Source organism: Oncorhynchus mykiss, chromosome Y (assembly GCF_013265735.2).
Source record: "Oncorhynchus mykiss isolate Arlee chromosome Y, USDA_OmykA_1.1, whole genome shotgun sequence".
NCBI classification, from domain to species: Eukaryota; Metazoa; Chordata; class Actinopteri; order Salmoniformes; family Salmonidae; genus Oncorhynchus; species Oncorhynchus mykiss.
The window spans coordinates 35399136-35423078 of NC_048593.1; the positions used below are offsets into that span (position 1 = coordinate 35399136).

The following is a 23943-nucleotide window of genomic DNA, read 5'->3' on the forward strand; positions in this document are numbered from 1 at the left end:
TGGTTAAAAACTACCTTATTGGTCAAAACTTAAACCAACCTATTCACATGTACATTAAAGAAATATTTATTCAAAAGAAATGCATTAACGACATTACAGTTCAGAAGCAATTCAATCACATTTTAAATCTAAAACCAATTATAACAAATAAAATGAATACTTGGTTTTAACAAGGATATTACATCAATAAAACACAGGAATTCATAATTTAAATATTTATTTTTCAAGACCAAACCAAAATGAATAACGATTGAAGCAAAGACTATCCAATATGTACATTTGACAGCTTCCTGTAAAGCTAAGTCAACACGGTTTCCATTATAAAGTTCAGATACAGAAATCTATAAACAAAAAAAATCGTAGTTTTGCCATCTGAATGTCATTTGAGGAAATATAAAAATATGCAATGATCAAATACCTTATTGCTTTTAAAAACTTGAAACACTCTGGCAAAATGTATTATTACCATTTAATGCATTTGATGATACATGACCACAATTAAATAGAGAATATCACTGCAATTCTTAAGTTTAAATAGAGAATATCACTGCAATTCTTAAGTTTTAGGCACTGTTGGATGTTAAGTTGGCATACTTCCTCCAAAAGGTGCAGTGTCATCACCACACCAAAGATGGCACCCTTTTGTATGCATTTGAGCTTGGCTGATAAAATTCCCAATAAAAGTCTTTATTTGGGATTTGTTCAAAGATACACGACTCCCCAGTAGAGAGAGTACTCAAGGACTCATACCAATGTTTCAAACATTACACGTCCACAATACCGACATTGCCATTTCACTTGAGCACTCAAGTATTTTTTGGTAGAGGGAGAGTATATTGTCTTTAAGACAGAAAAGTACCCCGTCTCCCATGAGATCTAGTCTGAAACAGGGAAATAACTAGCAAGTATATTTAGAAAAAGCTCCACCCCCTTCAAAGTGTGTGCAGTGCATATTTCCTTCAGAAGCAGATCTCCGAAGGTTCCAATAGGATTGCCCCTTACAGAGCTAAGATCCCATAAGATAGATATGATTTGTATCTTTTGGAATGAGAGGGTGTGATACATTTTTGCGCAGCAAAGTCCTCCACCCATTTCCTATACAATCTTTCCCCAATGCCCAAACAAGTGACCCGTTTCCAAATGGTCACAAACAGAAGTTTTGTTTCTATGGACATTCACTGGGTCTGAGTCTTTCCTCAACCATGGCTTGCTCTCAGCAGAGAGGTACTGAACTCCTGTGGTTTGACTAGATATGCAGTTCTCCAAACAGCAGGTTTCTAAATGCTACAAGTGACATGAAGATGGTAAGCTAGACATCAGAAACAAGTGCAGTACACTGAACATCTAAAATATAGCTACTTAAACATTTTTAGTAGCAGTAAAAAATTAATTCAAAATTGAAATATCTTTAAGTAGCTATGTCTTATACTCAGCAGAAGATTGATGTTGCAACCTTAGAGTTTTTTGTTGTTGTCTCAGACTGAAAATATTACAAAACTAAAATACTATTGACTACCATAACAGTAACAGGCTCTGCTTTGGGCACTAGCTTGAGCCTACTTTTAAAGGGATTAAATAAAATAGAAAAACAAAACATATTCAACAAATACATTTAAAAAATATCCTTTTGGTTATAAGATCAGTGAGTGTGCACAGCAGGAGTCCTCCCTCTTTCCCTGCATCCATTGGTCCTGGGGGAGCTGATCAGAGGAGAGGCATGGGGGATGATGGGAAAAGGAATGGGGGATGATGGGAAAAGGCATAGAGGCTGATGATGCACTCTGGAGGCGTGGTCCTCATCAAGCGTCTAAACCTGCCCTCCACATGCCACTAACTGACAGACAATCTGATGGGAAAGTCCACAGGAAGAACACAGTTGAAGGCCAACTGCTCCAAATTATAACATGTCATCTCCACAGCTTCCAACCACTCCTAGTCTATGGCACTATTCTACAATGGCCGCACCCCTCCCGTCCCCTAAACAGCCTCCCGTCCCCCTAAACAGCCTCCCGTCCCCCTAAACAGCCTCCCGTCCCCCTAAACAGCCTCCCGTCCCCCTAAACAGCCTCCCGTCCCCCTAAACAGCCTCCCGTCCCCCTAAACAGCCTCCCGTCCCCCTAAACAGCCTCCCGTCCCCCTAAACAGCCTCCCGTCCCCCTAAACAGCCTCCCGTCCCCCTAAACAGCCTCCCGTCCCCCTAAACAGCCTCCCGTCCCCCTAAACAGCCTCCCGTCCCCCTAAACAGCCTCCCGTCCCCCAAACAGCCTCCCGTCCCCTAAACAGCCTCCCGTCCCCTAAACAGCCTCCCGTCCCCTAAACAGCCTCCCGTCCCCTAAACAGCCTCCCGTCCCCTAAACAGCCTCCCGTCCCCTAAACAGCCTCCCGTCCCCTAAACAGCCTCCCGTCCCCTAAACAGCCTCCCGTCCCCTAAACAGCCTCCCGTCCCCTAAACAGCCTCCCGTCCCCTAAACAGCCTCCCGTCCCCTAACTCACCTCTGGAACTTGTCGACGATGCGGTTGACCATCTTGTCTGTGACTCCGGGGCAGATGTCCTCAGCCAGGTGGATGCTTTTCTCCAAGTCCTCCATCACTCCCTTCATCTCTCCATCCCTGCGCTGCAGCTTCAGCTAGGAGGGGTGGAAACAGACAGAGGATTTACTCATCGTTACAACTTACAAAAGAGTGTGGATGTAGAGTTCACCCTTCCCTACCTCAGTGAATACTGGGGCAATCAGCGTGGTCAAGCTGGTAGATTTCTTCAGGAGGTCTTGGTCCTGTCATCAAATGGTGAGCAGAGGTAAACATTATAGACACACAACATTCTCCTCATACTCCTCCCACAGAGGCAAACTCACCGTTCCATTGGAAACCTTCTTAGGGTCTTTCTTCTTGCGAACTGTAGTAAAGGACCAGCCTGGCTGGGAGGAGTTGTTCTCCTTGTTACTGGACTCCCTGGAAACATACCGACAGAGACACACACAGACAGACAGCAGGAAGGATCATCTACAGGTTGAATTTTACTCTAGTTCAGACAGGGTCTTCGATCACATTTCTACCAACTGTCAGTCAGTGATTGTTTAGAGCCTTCTCTACTCACGAGTCAGAGTCATCAGAGCTGGAGTCTCCATCACTGTGTCCCTCGGCCTTCCAGCGTTTCAACCGGTCTATCAGCTCAGTGAGGTAGGACGTCCTCTTGGCATTCTTCACTATGAACTTGTGCTTCAGAAGCTCCTTAGCTGTTGGCCTCTATACAGAGGGACAATCAGCCCACAATTAAAGGCAGGCTTACCAAGAACAACCAAATGGACTACCACTCAATAACGCAAAATGGGGTGGGAGCTGGGGCATTTTACTTACAAATGAAGGGTCTTTGTTGAGGCAGGAGTCTATAAAGTCTTTGAAGGTCTTGGAGAAATCTCCACTGAGTGTGGGTGGGGTGTTCTTTGGTATGAGGAAGAGGACCCGCATAGGGTGCATGTCTGAGTTGGGAGGCTCACCCTTGGCCAGCTCGATGGCAGTGATGCCCAGAGACCAGATATCAGCCTGGAGGAGGGAGTGTGTGTTAGGTAGTCATTATGTGGGAGTAAGATTGCAGTATTTGGGCAACATCATTATGTTGTAGAAAAGTAAAGAGTTCAACTTAAGTGTCTTCCACTAAACACAAGCCCATTCTTCTCTCGTCCCCTGGATAAGCAGTTCCAGCCCCTCACGATGACCCCAATCTATTTCCGCTAATAGTATAACCAATAGTCAACTTAGTGCATTATCAGTCCTTTATGAGCTTACAACTGCGTTGTCTCCAAGTCGATGTCTGTTTGAATCACATATCTGTAGGACACTATTTAGGAAGAAACTAAAGAGAGAACAGAAAGCTGGTAACCTTGTGGTCGTAGGCAGACTGTTGGATGACCTCGGGGGCCATCCAGAAGGGCGTTCCCACAAACGTCTCCCGCTTGATCTGGGTGTCTGTCAGCTGGCCCGCCACGCCAAAGTCTGCCAGTTTCACCTCGCCACACTCTGACAGAAGAACGTTGGCCGCTACCAAAGCACACAGTCATGATGTCAACAGCAATTACTGACATTAATACACAACACACTACTGGCACAAAAGGTGAGAGAACCTGATATATTAAAGCTGAGATCCAGGATTAGGTGAAACTGCACCACTGGTCACCACAGGTGCATCTTATGGGTTTTTAAACTGGGCAGTTCAATTCTGAATCATGGTAAAAAACTATTTGGACATTCTGCTGTTGTATTGTGCAATGATGTCTGATGGAAGGGGGGGGGACATGTTCATAAAGTTTTTTTTAAATCTGACACAGCGGTTGCATTAAGAAGAAGTTTCTAAAGTTCCATGTATAATAGCTGTATCTTTATCAATGTTTATGAGTATTTCTGGAAATTGATGTGGCTCTGCAATATCACTGCATGTTTTAGAACTAGTGAACGTAACGCGCCAATGTAAACTCAGATTTTTTTATATAAATATGAACTTTATCAACAAAACATACATGTATTGTGTAACATGAAGTTCTATGAGTGTCATCTGATGAAGATCAAAGGTTAGTGATTCATTTTCTCTATTTCTGCTTTTTGTGACTCCTCTCTTTGTCTGGAAAAAATGGCTGTGTTTTTCTGTGACTTGGTGGTGACCTAACAATCGTTTGTGGTGGTTTCGCTGTAAATCCTTTTTGAAATCAGACACTTTGGCTGGATTAACAAGAATGTTATCTTTAAAATGGTGTAAAATACTTGTATGCTTGAGGAATTTTAAATTATGAGATTTTTGTTGTTTTGAATTTGGCGCCCTGCACTTTCACTGGCTGTTGCAGGGGGGGGGGGGGGGGGGGGGGGGGTTCCACAAGCAACAGTCCTAGACAGGTTTTAAGTAATGTCTGATGTTTCAATATGGAAAACGGACATGGCAGCTTTAACCCTGTACTGCTGCAGCTCGCCTCTGTCCGAGATATCCTACATGCTGGACGTGATGACACGCACCTTTGATATCTCTGTGGATCTTCCTCTCGGAGTGGAGGTAGTCCAGGCCCTTCAAGATCTCCTTCAGCATGGTGGCAATCTGGAACTCATCAAAGGGCCCTGCTCGCAGCTACACACAAAACACAGTGAACACACCCAGTAGACAAATCCACCAACAGACATTGTTCATGTTGACATATTGTCTCTCTTACCAGGTCCAGAGCTGAGCCACCACCAAGGTACTCCATAATGATCCATAGTTTACTGCCCTGTACAGAGAGAGACTCATTAGACATTCTAATATCAACCTCTTCTAGGGGATACACATGGCTGTAAACATGTAAGACACTCTGCATGGAACAACGTGGCTTAGGATGGTCTCGAGGTCTAGGCAGTAGCCTCTGGTACACAATGTACCACTGCAGCGTGGGTTTGAATCCAGCCCACGCCATCTCTACCTCTCTATTCAATAAACATGACTTAAAGGGATAACCCACCCACAGAAATAAAAATCATGAAACTTCTGTCAATTTGGTGAAAGCCTATCAGTGGGTAAAATAAAAATGACCATGATATTTTTTTTATTTAACCTTTATTTAACTAGGCAAGTCAGTTAAGAAAACTAATTCTTATTTTCAATGACGGCCTAGGAACAGTGGGTTAAGTGCCGACAGATTTTTACCTTGTCAGCTCGGGGAATCGATCTTGCAACCTTTCGGTTACTAGTCCAACGCTCTAACCACTAGGCTACCTGCCGCTAAGTGATCAGTCTGAAAATCAGGAAATTGTATAGGAACGCGTCATAGCCATATGATTCTCATCACTGGGCATAGTGTTGTATCCAATATCACATTTCATAACGTTTAAAACAATTACCTTCACTCCAGATCGCCCTATTAGCCAATAACAGATGGTATGGGCACTGTCGAGAACACATCAACCCGTTTACGACCTGACAAAATATATTTTGTTGAGATGTGCTCAATCTAAACATTGTACCTAATTATTCAACTCAGTTTCTCCTTCCAAGTACCATGTCTCAATGAGCCCTGTGTGTCTATGGGAAACGTGGGGAAAGGGATGTAGTTGCCATAGCAACATACTCTGCACTGGCTCTGGGCCAATGACTGTATAGACACATGAAGCTCTGGGCAGACAAACTGAAAGTTGAACTCGGAGATGACTCCTAAATTACTAGTGCAGTTTGTCTAGCTAGCTACTTCACATGCTGATGTTAACCATGGTAGTGTGTAGCTACGTTACCTAGCCAGTCACCCCAGAGAAAGCATTGCGGGTTTCGTAGTCGACTTGAGCTGCAACAGATTTATGTTGCTACCAACTTTGCTATAACAAAATAGTTCACCAAACTGGAAGTCTTCCGACTAGCTTGGAAAGATACTGCACGGTACTACCGAAGAGCCCTCACTGCTGCTCGATCATCCTATTTTTCCAACTTAATTGAGGAAAATAAGAACAATCCAAAATGTATTTTTGATACTGTCGCAAAGCTAACTAAAAAGCAGCATTCCCCAAGAGAGGATGGTTTTCACTTCAGCAGTAATAAATTAATGTACTACTTTGACGAAAAGATCATCAGAAAGCTAATTACGGACTCCTCTTTAAATCTGCGTATTCCTCCAATGCTCAGTTGTCCTGAGTCTGCACAACTCTGCCAGGACTTAGGATCAAGAGAGACACTCAAGTGTTTTAGTACTATATCTCTTGACACAATGATGAAAATAATCATGGCCTCTAAACCTTCAAGCTACATACTGGACCGTATTCCAACTAAACTACTGAAAGAGCTGCTTCCTGTGCTTGGCCCTCCTATGTTGAACACAAACGGCTCCCTATACACTAAAAGTGGCAGTAATAAAGCCTCTTGAAAAAGCCAAAAATTGACCCGGAAAATAAAAACTATTGGCCTATATCGAATCCCCCATTACTCTCAAAAATGTTAGAAAAGGCTGTTGCACAGCAACTCACTGCCTTTCTGAAGACAATGTATACGAAACGCTTCAGTCTGGTTTTAGACCCCATCATAGCACTGAGACTGCACTTGTGAAGGTGGTAAATTACCTTTTAATGGCGTCAGACCGAGGCTCTGCATCTGTCCTCGTGCTCCTAGACCTTAGTGCTGCTTTTGATACCATCGATCACCACATTCTTTTGGAGAGATTGGAAACCCAAATTGGTCTACAAAGATAAGATATGGCCTGGTTTAGATCTAATCTGTCGGAAAGATATCAGTTTGTCTCTGTGGATGGTTTGTCCTCGGTGTTCCTCAAGGTTCCCGTTTTAGGACCACTATTGTTTTCATTATATATTTTACCTCTTGGGGATGTCATTCGAAAACAATGTTAACTTTCACTGCTATGCGGATGACACACAGCTGTATATTTCGATGAAACATGGTGAAGCTCCAAAATTTCCCTCCCTGGAAGCCTGTGTTTCAGACATAAGGAAGAGGAAGGTGGCAAATGTTCTACTTTTAAACTAAGACAAAACAGAGATGCTTGTTTTAGTTCCCAAGAAACAAGCATATCTGCTGAATCTGACAATGAATCTTGATGGTTGTACAGTCGTCTCAAATAAAACTGAAGGACCTCGGCGTTACTCTGGACCCTGATCACTCTTTTGACGACCATATCAAGACTGTTTCAAGGACCACTTTTTTCCATCTACGTAACATTGCAAAAATCAGAAATGTCAAAAAATGCTGCAGAAAAATGCACCCATGCTTTCTTTTGTCACTTCTAGGTCAGACTACTGCAATGCTCTACTTTCCGGCTACCAGGATAAAGCACTAAATAAATCTTCAGTTAGTGCTAAACACAGCTGCTAGAATCTTGACTAGAACCCCAAAATGTGATCATATTACTCCAGTGCTAGCCTCCCTACACTGGCTTCCTGTTAAGGCAAGGGCTGATTTCAAGGTTTTACTGCTAACCTACAAAGCATTACATGGGCTTGCTCCTACCTATCTCTCTGATTTGGTCCTGCCGTACATACCTACACGTACGCTACGGTCACAAGACGCAGGCCTCCTAATTGTCCCTAGAATTTATAAGCAAACAGCTGGAGGCAGGGCTTTCTCCTATAGAGCTCAATTTTTATGGAATGGTCTGCCTATCCATGTGAGAGACGCAGACTCGGTCTCGACCTTTAACTTTTTATGGCTGCAGGGGCAGTATTGAATAGCTTGGATGAAAAGGTACCCATTGTAAAACGGCCAGCTCCTCAGTCTCAGTTGCTAATATATGCATATTATTATTAGTATTGGATAGAAAACACTAAAGTTTCCAAAACTGTCAAAATATTGTCTGTGAGTATAACAGAACTGATATTGCAGGCGAAACCCTGAGGAAAATCAAAACAGGAAGTGGCTTCTATTTTGAAAACTCCATGTTCCATAGCCTCCCTTTGCTGGATTTAAAGGGATATGAACCAGATTCCTTTTCCTATCGCTTCCTCATGGTGTCAGTCTTCAGACATAGTTTCAGGCTTTTATTTTGAAAAATGAGCCAGAAAGAACATCGCGTCAAATGGTCACCTGAGTTTTGCTCACACAACAGAATTTGGATAGGTATGGCTTTTCCCTCTCCTACTGTGAAAGACATTTGCGGTTGATATTATCAATTATTTATTTTAAAAACAACCTGAGGATCGATTTTTAAAAAGTTGGACATGTTTCTGTGGACATTATGGAAACTATTTGGAATTGGTCTGCGTTGTCGTGACCGCCCTTTCATGTGGATTTCTGAACATAACGTGCCAAACAAACTGAGGTATTTTGGACATAAAAATAATCTTTATGGAACAAAAGGAACATTTGTTGTGTAACTGGGAGCCTCGTGAGTGAAAACATCCGAAGATCAAAGGTAAACGATTAATTTGATTGCTTTTCTGATTTTCATGACCAAGCTACCTGATGCTAAGTGTACTTAATGTTTTGTCGAGCGATCGATAAACTTACAAACGCTTGTATTGCTTTCTCTGTAAAGCATAATTTCAAAATCTGACATGACAGGTGGATTAACAAAAGGCTAAGTTGTGTTCTCCTATATTGCACTTGTGATTTCATGAATATAAATATTTTTAGTAATATTTATTGAATGTAGCGCTATGCTATTCAGCGGTTGTTGATGACACTTATCCCGTTAGTGGGAAAGCAGCCATAACAATTTAAGTCTTTATTGAAGACTCATCTCTTCAGTAGGTCCTATGATTGAGTGTAGTCTGGCCCAGGGGTGTGAAGGTGAATGGAAAGAAACTGGAGGAACGAACCACCCTTGCTGTCTATGCCTGGCCGGTGCCCCTCTCTCCACTGAGATTCTCTGCCTCTAACCCTAGAGGGTGCATCACTTGTGAGTTGAATCACTGACGTGATCTTCCTGTCTGGGTTGGCGCCCCCCCTTGGGTTGTGTCGTGGGGGAGGAGATCTTTGTGGGCTATACTCAGCCATGTCTCAGGATAGTAAGTTGGTGGTTGAAGATATCCCTCAAGGGGCTGTACTTTGGCAAAGTGGGTGGAGTTATATACTGCCCGTTTGGCCCTGTCCGGTGGTACCGTCGGACAGGGCCACAGTGTTTCGCGACCCCTCCTGTCTCAGCCTCCAGTATTTATGCTGCAGTAGTTTGTGTCGAGGGGCTAGGGCCAGTCGGTTATATCTGGAGTGTTTCTCCTGTTTTATCCGGTGTCCTGTGTGAATTTAAGTATGCTCTCGAATTCACTCTTTCTTTCTTTCGGAGGACATGAACCCTAAGACCACACCTCAAGAATACCTGGCCTGATGACTAATTGCTGTCCCCAGTCTACCTGGTCATGCTGCTGCTCCACTTTCAAACTGTTCTGCCTGCGGCTATGGAACCCTGACCTGTTCACCACACCTGCTGTTTTCAACTCTCTAGAGACAGCAGGAGCGGAAGAGTGTCTCTGAATGATCGGCTATGAAAAGCCAACGGACATTTACTCTTGAGATGCTGACCGGTTGCACCCTCGACAACCACTATGATGATTATTATTATTTGACCCTGCTCGTCATCTATGAACATTTGAACATCTTGGCCATGTTCTGTTATAATCTCCACCCGGCACAGCCAGAAGAGGACTGGCCACCCCTCATTGGTTCCTCTAGGTTTCTTCCTAGGTTTTGGCCTTTCTAGGGAGTTTGTCCTAGCCACCGTGCTTCTACATCTGTATTGCTTGCCGTTTGGGGTTTTAGGCTGGGTTTCTTTACAGCACTTTTATATCAGCTGACGTAAGAAGGGCATCATAAATAAATTGGATTGATTCAGTGTTATTTAACGCCATTAATCGTAGGAATTAGTGGTTTGGGGAAGTTATTATTTATTCAGATTATTTTACGTGCAAATAGAAAAAACCTGTGGCAACCACACCAATGCCCTCTACAGAAGCCCAGATACAGAGTCCCTGCCATGGAACTGATAAACCCCCCCAAAAAAAATTATAAAAAGGAAGTTTGTTCTGAAATGTCTGTCCTAAATCTGAAAGATCGGGAAACATTTGTTTATTTTGACATACATTTAACCCCATATGTTTTGCACCAGTCTCCGTATAAACAGTACCAATCAAGTTTGGACTTTTATTTTATTAATATTTTCTACATTGTAGAATAACAGTGAAGACATCAAAACTATGAAATAACACATACGGAATCATGTAGTAACCAAAAAAAAGTGTTCAATCAAAAAATATTTCTTCTTTGAGATTCTTCAATGTAACCACCTTGACTGCTTTGCACACTCTGCATTCTCTCAACCAGCTTCACCTGGAATGCTTTTCCAACAGTCTTGAAGGAGTTCACACATATGCCAAGCACTTGTTGGCTGCTTTTCCTTCACTCATCCCAAACCATCTCAATTAGGTTGAGGTCGGGTGATTGTGGAGGCCAAGTCATCTGATGCAGCACACAATCACTCTTTGGTCAAATAGCCCTTCCACAGCCTGAAAGTGTGTTTTAGGTCATTGTCCTGTTGGGAGAAAAAAATGATAGACCTGCTAAGCGCAAACCAGATGGGATGGCGTATCGCTGCAGAATGTTGTGGTACCCATGCTGGTAAGTGTGCCTTCAATTCTAAATAAATCACTGACAGGGTCACCTCATGAGAGCCAGTTTCAGCATAAAACTTGGTTTTTGCGACTGCACCTGAAGAAATGTTCAAAGTTCTTAATTTTCCAGGTTGACTGACCATGTCTTAAAGTACTGATGTACTTTCATTTCTCTTTACTTATTTGAGCTGTTCTTGCCATAATATGGACTTGGTCTTTTACCAAATAGGGCTATCTTCTGTATACCACCACTACCTTGTCACAACAACTGATTGGCTCAAACTCATTAAGGAAAGAAATTCCACAAATTAACTTAAGGCACACCTGTTAATTAAAATGCATTCCAGGTGACTACCTCCTGAAGCTGGTTGAGAGAATGCCAAGAGTGCGCAAAGCTGTCAAGGCAAAGGGTGGCTACTTTGAAGAATCGCAAATAAACAAATCAAAAATATAACACTTTTGTGGTTACTACATGATTCCATGCGATATTTCATAGTTTTGATGTCTTCACTATTATTCTACAATTTAGAAAATAGTAAAAAAAAAAATAAAAAAAAAATTTAAAAACCTGGAATGAGTAGGTGTTCATACTTTTGACTGGTACTGTACATTCTAAGTGATTTCAATTCTGATTGTTTTATACTGTTCAATTCAAACCCACCCCCTCAAAATGTTCTGCATTTCCTGCACTAATTTGAGAATTTCCACACAGGGATGCATGATATGGGTAAGGCCTAAGCCTTATTTTTAACCAAACACTGCAATCACGATTTGACTAGCGATTTAGAGCAACACACTTTGGTGAACTGTTGGAATCATGGAAATAGAATGATAAGTCGAATTCTATAGTTAGAGAATATAATAGTGGACACTTTGAATACAATGTTTGACATGACAATGAATGAAAATGCCAGGGAAGAGTGTTGACAAGTGTTTTCTAGTGGACCCTATAATCTTTGGCTACATTGAATGTTCTCTTAGCTACCTCATGTAGCTAAGATATTCATTATTTGTGTGTTCTTCAGATTTAGAAGATTGTGCAACACTAACTGATTTGCTGATTTAAGTCTACACCATCACTGGTATTATAGGCTGTATAGCTAATTACTTTTGCTCTGACTCAGTACCTTTATTAGGTAGATAGCTTCTAATGCTAATCGCTAGTTAGCTGGCTAACAAGATTTAGGCACAACTTGCTAAGAAAATAAAAAATAGCTGTTTGCAGATGTAAAAAACAAACAAAGTGTAATTAGTGGATTTATATTAAGCAAAAACAGGATAGTTTTCACCAACATTGTTGCATGTGCAGCATTGAGCATGCAGACTGAACGCAAGCGTTTCATGGCCGAGGAACAACAAGAGCAGGTCTGTCTTGCCGAGATTAAGCTTGTGGTTGGCCTACATCCAAGCGGAGATATATGCCAGGCACGCAGCAACAGTTAGGGGGGTGGGGTGGGAGTAGTTGACTGTCATCGGCACAACAATGATAGGAGAGACCATGTGAGGATATGATGGAACCGAGTAACTTGGTGTTTAGAGAGAAGATGGCCAAGAACTGAGCCCTGGGGCAACACCAGTAGTGAGAGTACATGGTGCAGACACAGATCCTCTCCACAAGGAAGCCTGCCAGGTAGGATGCAATCCAAGAGTGTGTAGTGCCTGAGACAACCAGCCCTGAGAGGGCGGAGCTGAGGATCTGATGGTTCACGGTGTCAGAGGAAGCGACTCCATCTAGGAGGATGAGAACAGAGGAGAGAGTCAGCTTTGGTGCGGAGAGCCTCTGTGACACTGTGTTGAATGACCCGTCTTGAAGCCTGACTGGTTAGGGTCAAGAAGATCATTCTGAGAGAGATAACGAGAGAGTTAAATCAGGAAAGAAAATGAGATACAGGTCTATAGTTTTTGACGTCAGATGAGTCGAGTTGGTTTCCGGAAGGGAGCGAGTGCAGCCAGTGGTCAGGGATGAGTTAATGAGGAATGGGAAAAGTTCTCCTGAGATGGTCTGGAGAAGGCAGGAGGGGATGGGGTCGAGCGGGCAGGTTGTCGGGCTGCAGACCTCAATAGACGCAATAATTCATCTGGAGAGCGAGGGGAGAAAGAGGTCAAGGTGTAGAGTAGTTCTGTGTGAGACCAGTGCAGATCTGGGTGGTAATAGAAAATATTCAAACTGGGTGAATGAGGAGCGGATGTCATCAACTTTTTAAAAGTAGTTGACAAAGTCGCCCGCAGAGGGAGGGAGAAGGTGGAACAGAATTTCCTAGGGTTAGATGCAGAAGCTTGAAATTTAGATTGATAGAAAGTAGTTTCAGAAGCTGATACAGAGGAAGAAAAGGTAGAAAAGTGTGAAAGGATGATAAGCTTACAAAAAGTTGTTTCCCTCCGTTTTCACTCAGCTGCCTGCAGTCCTGTTTTTTAAGCTTGCAATGAGTCATTCTGCCACAGTCCCGAGCTGGCTGGGAGGAAAGGGGACAGTGCGAGTGATAGGATGTGGAAAAGGAGGAGAGTAGGGTTGAAGAGGCAGAATGAGACAGGAAGGAAATGAGGATTTAGCAGAAGGGAGAGATGATAGGACATAAGAGGAGAAAGTAGATTGCGACAGCGGATGACCATCTGGGTAGGGTTGAGTGGTTAGAGTTGGAGGAAAATGAGACAGAAAAGGAAACAAAGTAGGGATCAAATATCTGGATGGGGGTTGCAGTGAGATTAGTAGGCGAACAACCGCTAGCGTTATTGCCTGCCTTGTGATTTGGTGGGGATTGGGAAAGGGTGAGGTCAAAAATAAATTCGTCGAAGGCAGACGTCGGGAGGTTGAAGTCGCTAAGTACAAAGAGCGGTGAACCGTTGTCAAGAAATTAGCTCATCAAGGTGTCAAGCTTACCTGGTGGGTGAGACGACAATGTTAAGCTTGAGTGGACAAGTTACAGTGGCAGTATGGAATTCAAATGAGGAGATGGACAGGTGAGAGGGAGAAATGAGTAGCCATGTACCACCACCGCAACAACCAGATGCTCTCGGACTGTGAGATAAAACATAGTCAGATGAAGAGAGCAGCAGTGTTCTCTGGGGTGATCCATGTCTCCATCGGGGCCAAAAAAAGTCAATGGACCGAAGGGCAGCATAGGCCGAGATGAACTCTGCGTTCTTTACCGCAGATCGGCAGTTCCAAACGCTGCCAGAGACCCTTTATTCCACATGGGTTGTGTGCGGAGTACACTAAATTAGAAGGTTTACAGTCAAGGGGTGGGGAGCGTCTGTAAAGCCTACAGGGAGAGGAGTGAACTGGTATAGAAAACAGGTGTCAAAGCTGCAAAAAAGCAAAATTAGATCAGAAAATAACTAGCTAAGATAGTCAAGTGAGAGAGGAAGGTGTAGCGCCTTCCTCGCGTTCCTTCCTCAAACTACTCGTCAGAACCATCTTAGCTTTGCAGATGAGACCACCACTGACACAACTGGCGCTTACAGCTGCCGCTGAGAAACCAGGGTAGACTGAAGTAGAGGAAAAGAAACCACTCCCCCTCCAATACAGCCACTGATTACCAAAGTAAGTCACAAATTGCCCTGCCCTTTGATCTTGATTCATTTGTCAACAATCTGCAATTCATGAGCAGTCAACAGTTCACACACACACACACACACACACAGAGTAGGCTACTGGGAAGACAGGCAGCACTTAAAGTAAATGGCACTAGCTAGGAAAAAAAAACTGTACTGAACAACAGATACATATCACTCCTGGAGATATCAGGAGTCCTCTAGCTATAGAATGAAACACACAGGGTTGAGTCACATCGCTCTCTCCTAGAAATACAGGTATTGTAACATTTCAAGGCCCCGGTGTATTTAACCAGGGGTGAGTCACATCTCCCTCTTCTAGAAATACAGGTGTGGCGGTCGGTGTTGTTTAAGATTAGGGAGGACTATTTACTTTTTGATGAGCATGGCCTTCTACTACAGTATGTTGGATGACTGTCATTCATTTTCCATACACCCAGCTCAACATAACATTGATAAGTTTAGGGTACTACATGAGTATCGAATTTCCCAACATCACCGCAATGCCCTCAAAAAAAATATCAAGAAGTGGCCGTTGTGCCCTGCGGCTGAATATAATAATTATAATTATCTTCTCCCCGCTGCCAATCGCTGTGCTCCAAAGCACCACTCACATGGCTCTCTTAGATATCTCACTTCTTATTAGCCAATGACAGTCACGTGATTGAGTTCTTCTCACAGGCATTGCAATGCCGAAGCAGGCGACGCCGAAGCAGGCGACAAGTGACGCCGAAGCAGGCGACGCCGAAGCAGGCGACAGGTGAAGCCAGACAATAGGGATGCAAAGGCACGTGTCCTTCTAGATTTCCGATACGCATATTGAAGATGTTAGAAAAACTGTCCCATGACTCAACTAACAAGATGAGTAAAGAACAGCAAAAAGCACTAGCCTGTGTCAATCTACTATCCCGCATAGTACCAAAAAAAAAAAAAAAAAAAACAGGTTCTACTGATCAGCTTGGGACAGTTGTGGGATGTGATAGATCCCTAATTAATACAACCACTGTACATTAAAAAAAATACAATAATAAAAGGCTGATGCAGTTCAATCTTGGTTTCATCAGATCAGAGACTCTTGTTTCTCTGGGTCTGAGAGTCTTTAGGTGCCTTTTGACAAACTCCAAGCAGGCTGTCATGTGCCTTTTACTGAGGAGTGGCTTCCGTCTGGCCACTACCATAAAGGCCTAATTGGTGGAGTGCTGCAGAGATGGGAGAACCTTCCAGAAGGACAACCATCTCCACAGAGGAACTCTGGAGCTCTGTCAGAGTGACCATCGGGTTCTTGGTCACCTCCCAGTTCTAGAAAGAGCCTTAGTAGTTTCAAACTTCGTCCTTTTAAGAATGATGGAGGCCACTGTGTTCTTGGGGACCTGCAATGCTGCAGACATTTTTTGGTACCCTTCCTCAGATCTGTGCCTTGACACAATCCTGTCTCTGAGCTCTACGGACAATTCCTTCGACCTCATGGCTTGGTTATTCCTCTGACATGCACGGTCAACGTTGGGACCTTATATAAACAGGCGCGTGCCTCTCCAATCAATTGAATTTACCACAGGCGGACTCCAATCAAGCTGTAGAAACATCTCAAGGATGATCAATGGAAAAAGGATGCACCGGAGCTCAATTTCAAGTCAAGTTTTTTTTATTTTTTTTATTTGCTTCTACACCTGCATTGCTTGCTGTTTGGGGTTTTAGGCTGGGTTTCTGTACAGCACTTTGAGATATCAGCTGATGTACGAAGGGCTATATAAATACATTTTATTAGATGTATACATTTGCAAAAAATTTCTAAAAACCTGTTTTCGCTTTGTCATTATGGGGAATTGTGTGTAGATAGATAAAGGGAAAATTATTTAATCCATTTTAGAATAAGAGTAATGTAACAAATGTGGAAAAAGTGAAGGAATCTGAAGACTTTCCGAATGCCCTGTATGTAATTAAAAGTCTCCTTAAAGTCTGGCTCCATTTTCTGGTGCCTCCCTCACGGAAGCATCGGTCTGGACATGACAGGCTGTAGCCAACACAGGCTATCACCTACACTTCAACATGTAGGCTAATTATTTATGTACATTTACATATGCTTTTCTCAACAGAATAACTACTGTTTTTCAAATCAAATTAATTGGCTATTTTTGTTAACTTCTCTAGGGTAGGGGGCAGCATTCAAAGTTTTGGATGAAAAGCATGCCCAAATTAAACTGCCTGCTACTCAGGCCCAGAAGATTGGATATGCATATAATTAGTAGATTTGGATCGAAAACACTAAAGTTTCCAAAACTGTTTTAACAATGTCTGTGAGTATAACAGAACTGATATGGCAGGCGAAAACCAGAGGAAAATTTTTCCATTGAAAGCCTGTCCACCATACAAAGACTTAGGACCCAGTTCACGAGCTCTATGGCTTCTTCTACATGTGGCCAGCATCATTTCAGGCTTTTACTCTGAAAATGAGGGAGATACAGCACTTGCAATCAGGGGCCAGTGGAAATTTCCAGACATCAGCCTGATCGGGAACGTGCCTTTCTTTTTTTTATTGACGAAGCTTTTGTCCGGTTGAAATATTATTGATCATTTATGACAAAAACAACCAGAGAATTGATTTTAAACATAATTTGGCATGTTTCTACAAACTTTTATTGTACTTAAAAAAATATATATATACTTTGTCTGGACTTGAGCATTCGGATTACTGGACAAAACGTGCAAACAAAAGGGAGGTTTTTGGTCATAAAGAGGGACATTATCGAACAAAACAAACATTTACTGTCTAACATGGAGACCTGGGAGTGCCACCAGATGAAGATCAAAGCTAAGTGATTAATTTTAATGCCATTTCTGACTTGTGAGCCCTCTCCTTGGCTGGAAAATGACTGTATGGGTTTCTGTGGCTAGGTGCTGACCTAACAATCGCAAAGTGTGCTTTCGCAGTAAAGCCTTTTTGAAATCTGAGCGGTTGCATTAAGGAGAAGTTTATTTATTCGTATGTTTAACACTTGTATCGTTCATCAATGTTTATGATGAGTATTTCTGAAATTTGATGTGGCTCTCTGCACTTTCACCGAATGTTTGTTTGACAATGCATTCCTGAACATAACGTGCCAATGTAAACTGAGATTTTTGTATATAAATATGAACTTTATCGAACAAAACATACATGTGTTATGTAACATGAAGTCCTATGAAGTCCTATGAGTGCCTGATCTGATGAAGATCAAAGGTTAGTGATTAATTTCATGGCTGGAAAATGGCGGTGACTAGGTGCTGATCTAACATAATCGCATGGTGTGCTTTCGCAGAAAAGCCTGTATGTTTGAAGAATTTTAATTATGGGATCTGTTGTTTTGAATTTGGCGCCCTGCAATTTCACTGGCTGTTGTCGAGGTGGGACGCTAGCATCCCACTTGTACAAGAGAGGTTAATGGCCTTGGTGCCCTAGCAGATGGGCACCTCCAGAAGGCCAAATCCCCTTGTCCCTACAAAAAAACAACAAAAAAAAAAAAAATGCCAGGCCTGCCTATATACACACACACACACACACACACACACACACACGAGGGTGCTACAACCTAGCCTACAAATGAATGTTTATAAAAATAGGCCCGAGACACAAATTGGAGTAATCAAGATGACAGACATTGACACATTCAATACCACCTTGCACACTCTTGCCTGCATTTAGCAGATCTAGGATGTAATCATTAGTCCAAACAAGTTTATTTGGACAAATTCAGGTAAATCCATTCCAATTTCATTCCATTCAAGAAATGTTTTGCAACAGAATTGGTGGAATACACCCAAAGTTCCCTTTCATAGCAGTTATACAAACAGCATTGTCATATCTACCTGCTCTCCTCTCACATTTTTCCTTTGCACAACAGCTGTCTGTGACCAGGCGAACAAACATCTATAAGCCAAACCTTCATACCATAACCGCTACACAGCCTACATCATCACCGTCATAATCAAAATAGCTGCTAGAACTAACAAGTTAGTAAACCCACAATCCAATCCATGTGTACAATCACGCCGTAGTGTACAACAAGCAGTTACATAGGCGGGCCCTGGTGGCAATACATTTATAAATCCGAAAGCTTACATGGACTTAATGATTTGGAAAAGTTGGTGTTGGATAGCATCAGCCAGCTAGCTAACAAATATCATTCCTCTGAGTCAGGTTGTTGTGTAGGCTAAATTAGCTGCATTAGCTAGCACAGTGTGAAAATGAAACTCCTGCTGCTCCTAAATTTAAGTAATTTGTTAACTGTTCAACTATTGTCCCGCTCTCTCCGAGTCTACTACTCACCACATGTTATGCACTGCAGTGCTACAGTAGCTAGGTGGAGCTTATGCTTTCAGTACTAGATTCATTCTCTGATCCTTTGATTGGATGGACAACATGTCAGTTCATGCTGCAAGAGCTCTGATAGGTTGGAGGACGTCCACCGGAAGTTGTCATAATTAATGTGTAAGTCTATGGAAGGGGATGAGAACCATGAGCCTCCTAGGTTTTATATTGAAGTCTATGTACCCAGAGGAGGATGTAAAATAGCTGTCGTCCAGATACACCATTGCGCTACCCTACAGAGTGCTGTTGAGGATACTGTTGACCATTGTACAACAGTGTTTTAAAACAGTTATTTGGTGACAATATATTTAGAATAGTTTTATAAAAAAACAATTTTTTTTATGAAAGCCTCCACTGAGTTATTGTAACATTTCAAGGCCCTGGTGTATTTAACCAGGGGTCACATCTGCCTCTTCTAGAAATACACATATTGTAAAATAGTAAAAGAGGGTTCTTCTGATAAGTGGCACTGTATTTCTATGGTACAGACTGATCTATTATCATTTGAAGGAACAGGCATTAACATCTCCTGTTGAATTGTAGCTGATTTACACTCCCAGCTGTGAGTGTAATATTGCCCGAGGTCTCCAAGTATGAGGAAACATTCCACCAAGCAACAGCAAGCTGTATGCTAGAGTCTGTGGGGCCTATGCTTTGTTAAATGCTTGTGTTCAGGCATTTGTCAATCAATTCCTAGTAGGCCGTGTGTGTTACCTTGAGGTAGGAGCCGTAGTACTTGGTGACGTAGGGGCTGTCACACTGGCTGAGCACGGTGATCTCCTGCTGGATGTCCTCCATCTCATCCTCAGCTTCCTCCAGGTCTATGGTCTTGATGGCCACCACTTTCTGGGTGCGGTTGTCGATGCCCTTGAACACCTCGCCAAAGGAGCCCTTCCCAATACGCTCCAGCTTGGTGAACAGCTCCTCAGGGTCCGTCCGGCTGTTCTGAAGGTCGAGAGACGAAGACATACAAGTTATGTAGCTAGTTTATACTGTTGGATCAGGTAAAAAAAAATAAGAATAAAAAAAGACATTTTATTGATAGGCCATTGCATAAAACTGATGATCAACTATTTGATAAAAAACACCCAATTAGGAAAATCCATATAAATCTGCACTATTGCTGTAATGTAGCCCATCCCTAAATATCCACAAGCATGTTTGCAAAAGGAAGCTGGAGGATCCAAATAAATGACACACTTTCTTCTCTGTTAAGCTTATTATAAGAACTTTCCTCGTTCAAAATGTGGGACATTTAAAATTCAGCAAAGTTGAGAGAGTGCTGCCTTGAGAACACTGGGAAGCAGACGTGTTATAATATCATCATGACCCCTCTGCCTTACCTGACACAGGAAGAATGAGGTTCCAGTTCCAGAAGGCATAGAGAGTGGTGTATAGAGAGTGGAAGAAATCAGAGGCATCAGCCTTGATCTCGCCCTGCCCTGACTATTAATAGCACTGCATGGCTAGAGGACTTCCTTGTCTTTCAACACCTTTGGACGTGTGGTGCTCCAGCACTACCTAGAATGGCACCAGTGTCCGTGTCTGGGTGAGCAGAGCCCGGCTCATGGCGTCACAGAGGGCCAGAGCAGCGATAGGAGGCTGTATCCTGCCTGCCCCCTTGTCTCACGCATGAAACTTTCTATATTCAAAACTAAAAGCTGAAGAGAATAGGCCCCTATGCACATTGTGGAGAGAATATGCAGCATACTAAACATTTAGCCTAACATACACACGTGCACAAACAGTCCTAACGGGCCGTTTCAATATTCCTGCACTGTTGACAACTAGCCTAGCTCCACCTCAGGAGTTACCCACAGGAAGCCAGGGTGATGACAAGAGCGTAAGGAATACTTCATCTCAGGCCACACCCTCTACAAGCTTACAGAACAACACTTCAACATGACAAATGCTACTGGTCATAGTTGGCAGTATCATACCAGTTTCACAAGACATTAAGGCTTGCGGCCTGATTTAGCGTCAGACTTTGGACTCCAGGTAGGCCTAATGACCAGGCTACATAAGAAAACAACAGGAAATCATAAGGGAGAGGGGAGCTGCTGATCTCCCCGGAGACAGACAGTTGGATAGGAATGAATTTGCTGGTGTGGGGGCTGTGCTTTGGCAAAGTTGGCAGGGTTATATCCTGCCTGGTTGGCCCTGTCCAGGGGTATCGTCACAGGGCCACAGTGTGCCCTGACCCGTCTCAGCCTCCAGTATCTATGCTGCAATAGTCTATGTGCAGGGGGTCTAGGGTCAGTCTGTCCTATCTGGTGAATTTCCCCTGTCTTATCTGGGCTCCTGTGTGAATTTTAATATGCTCCCTCTAATTCTCCCATCTCTCTCCCCTCCCAGAGAACCTGAGCCCTAGGGCTATGCCTCAGGACTATCTGGCCTTCCCTGTCCCACCTGGTCGTGTTGCTGCTCCAGTTTCAACTGTAGTCTTATAGCTCCACACACACACACACGTTCTCATGGAGCAATCTTCCCTCTGATGTTCACATCAATGACAGACGGGCCCCAATAATATCGCTAACGTTATTGCACTGAAAGGTTCTCACCCATGTCAGATTACAGGCTGTAAATGGAAAGCAGCATTTGTAGCTAGTCGCTTAGGCCTATTTCAAGTCACAAATCTAGGGAACGGTGACCTTATGGCCGCCTAAACAATGACATGTATAGCTAAATTTGCAAAGGCAAGGAACACACAAAATATAATTTCAGGCGACCAGATGTGAACACCTGTGCCTTTATGAAACGTCACCTACCAATTAGCCAACTAACCTTTCCTTGATTGCTAAGATGACCAACGCCACCCTCAAAATATATAGCTAAAAACCTCTGGTGCTTCTTCTCCAGACAACTAACGTTAGCTAGATAGTAAACAAGGCAAGCAGATAGTCCACGCGAGCTAAGCTAACGTTAGGTCATTTAGCTCACCTGTTACACAATGTCAGACATTTGTCATTCCTTCCACTGAACTGTCGTTGAATACCTGCGGTCATGAGTGCTAATGAAAAGGTAGCAAGCCGACTTTGATTTGTTAGTATCATAATGCCCCTCAAAAACGATCTAGCAATCCAACCACTGAGACAGCTAGTTACAAAATGTAACGTTAGTTCTAAAGTTACACACCATCTAACTAACAACGCCTTGAAAGTTAGCTAACATTTGCTAACTAGCGTCACAGCTAGCAAGCTAGCTAAATGGTTTCGTTGTAGAAAAAGTTGGAGGCCTCCACTTACCTGCATCCCAGGCACTTGCACCGCACCCGGTGACTGGGCCATCTTCCGCATCCAAAGGAACAGAAAGCCAACCAATTAAATAATAGTTTTAGCTAGCTAGACTAGCTAGTTAACGTAGTTTGCTTTTTGTTATTCGCTAGTTAGACGTAGCAACCTTTTTTCCTTTAGAAAAACAACGTAACCTCAGATAGGAGCTAGTTACCAGTATCTTGACTTAGCTAGCGAGCTAGCTGCTATTAAGTCGTCGTAGCTAGCTACTTCAAAACAACAGGCGACTATTTCGTTCCATGATAACAATCGATCTAGATGTTAAAAATATATAATTAATAGTTGTAAAGCAATGTCTTAGATGTTACGACAGGCTATTCATCTGTGGATTTAGCGAGTACAAATGCACTCCCAAAGGCAGAGCAGTCGACGACTTGTCAGAGTCAGACCTGCGTTGATGTGGCTGGCTGAAGTTATCAGCAGTTGGGTGGAGCCGAATACTGAATGTACAGAGAGACACATGCGTCACTGTTTCTGTCACCTTTTTGGGGGTTGTCAAAATAACTCTCTCTACAACTTCTCTTTCTACTGGACAAAACAATTGACTATATTTAAACATATGGACATAAAAGAAGAAACATATGGATATGAATGATTTGTTTCTGTTTGACAGGGAACCAAATATCCATCTGGTCAGTTTTTATTTTGAGTATAGCAGCCAGCTTCACAGCACAACAAATCTAATAGGCCTCTATAAATCACATCTTGTTGACATTTGATACTGTTAATTAGAACAATTGCTGTTACTTATGTTTTCCATATGTATTCTCTATCAGCCACAGGAGGTTGGTGGAACCTTAATCTGGGAAAACGGGCTTGTGGTAATGACTGGAGCGGAATCAGTAGAATGGTATCAAATACATCAAACACATGGTTTCCAGGTGTTTAATGCCCTTCATTTGCTCCGTTCCGGCCACTATTATGAGCCATTCTTCACTCAGCAGCCTCCTATGCATCAACCCATGGTGAATAAGCGTTTTTCACTGCATATAACTTCTTCTCAGGTAGCCTACACACAGAGCTGCTACTACATGATACCATTGCTTTCCACCTCACACCATGGACACTGTGTCATCTACTTTTCTTCCCTTCAGTACTGACACCACAGCCCTATGGGAAGTATTGTCCAGACTGGTACTGGGTTACTGCAGACTTAGACAGTCTTGAGATACTGTTGGGGGGGGGGGGGGGGGGGGGGGACTCTCCCAGTCAGATGAATGCACACAAGTGTGGTTTTAAATCCTTGCCAATATCTTTATGTAGCCTAGACCAATGGTAATGTTAAGAACCACTGATATTCACAGGTCCATTTGGCACATGGATGTGAAGAGAGCCTGAGGAGACCCACTCCAATCACAGCTCAGACAGTTCCTGCAGTGTCTCTTCTGCAAACAACTCGCCATTGTAAGCAGCTTTGCTCCTTGTTCCATCCTTATTGACTTGGCGCTTGTCCTTTTAGGAGTAGCAGGAGACTGCTGTGTACTTCCTCGAGCCAGAAGGTCCTCCTTTCTCTGATTTCTTCAGTAGCTACTCTCATGACCTGTCAGGATGTACAAGTTGCTTAAGGCTGATGGATTGTCCGTGGGAGTACTCTGCAAGATAATGTCCCTGAGGAATGAAAGCATATGTTAATGTGCAACACATTTTTTATTTTGCTTCACTGATTTGACAGAAATGTTTTGTTATCAAATTGCTATCAAA

At 42.9% G+C, this 23943-nt stretch overlaps 2 protein-coding genes across 4 annotated transcripts in view; both read right to left on the reverse strand.

Annotated features, from left to right (window-relative positions):
- Positions 1-200: 200 nt before the first annotated feature.
- Positions 201-22677, reverse strand: LOC110510176 (serine/threonine-protein kinase 26). 2 transcript variants are annotated; one of them, XM_021591544.2, is made up of 11 exons: positions 22195-22677; positions 19664-19894; positions 5193-5249; positions 5002-5110; positions 3881-4038; positions 3358-3543; positions 3098-3246; positions 2856-2952; positions 2712-2774; positions 2494-2627; positions 201-1700 (listed from the first exon to the last, which is right to left on the reverse strand). In XM_021591544.2, the coding sequence occupies exons 1-11, from the start codon at positions 22243-22245 to the stop codon at positions 1640-1642; spliced, it is 1296 nt and encodes a 431-aa protein (XP_021447219.1). In that variant the 5' UTR covers positions 22246-22677; the 3' UTR covers positions 201-1639. The 2 variants fall into 2 exon arrangements, with proteins under 2 accessions (XP_021447219.1, XP_021447220.1); XM_021591545.2 differs by having other exon boundaries at positions 201-1846; positions 22195-22675.
- Positions 22678-22830: 153 nt separating this feature from the next.
- LOC110510173 (mitogen-activated protein kinase kinase kinase kinase 2) overlaps positions 22831-23943 on the reverse strand; it is a 32560-nt gene continuing 31447 nt past the window's right edge. For both annotated transcript variants that reach the window (XM_036968004.1, XM_036968005.1), the window contains exon 32: positions 22831-23850. In XM_036968004.1, the coding sequence (XP_036823899.1) occupies positions 23763-23850 (88 nt within the window). In that variant the 3' untranslated portion in view covers positions 22831-23762. The remainder of the gene's footprint in view (positions 23851-23943) is intronic.

Bases quoted from the DNA above. Each gene is read 5' to 3' on its own strand.
- LOC110510176 (XM_021591544.2), bottom strand. From the start codon at position 22,245: ATGCGGAAGATGGCCCAGTCACCGGGTGCGGTGCAAGTGCCTGGGATG. The intron at 5,111-5,192 runs GTAAGAGAGACA...TTTTGTGTGTAG, and splicing joins GTGGCTCAGCTCTGGACCTG to CTGCGAGCAGGGCCCTTTGA. The intron at 3,544-3,880 runs GTTACCAGCTTT...TCCCTCCTCCAG, and splicing joins AGTCTGCCTACGACCACAAG to GCTGATATCTGGTCTCTGGG.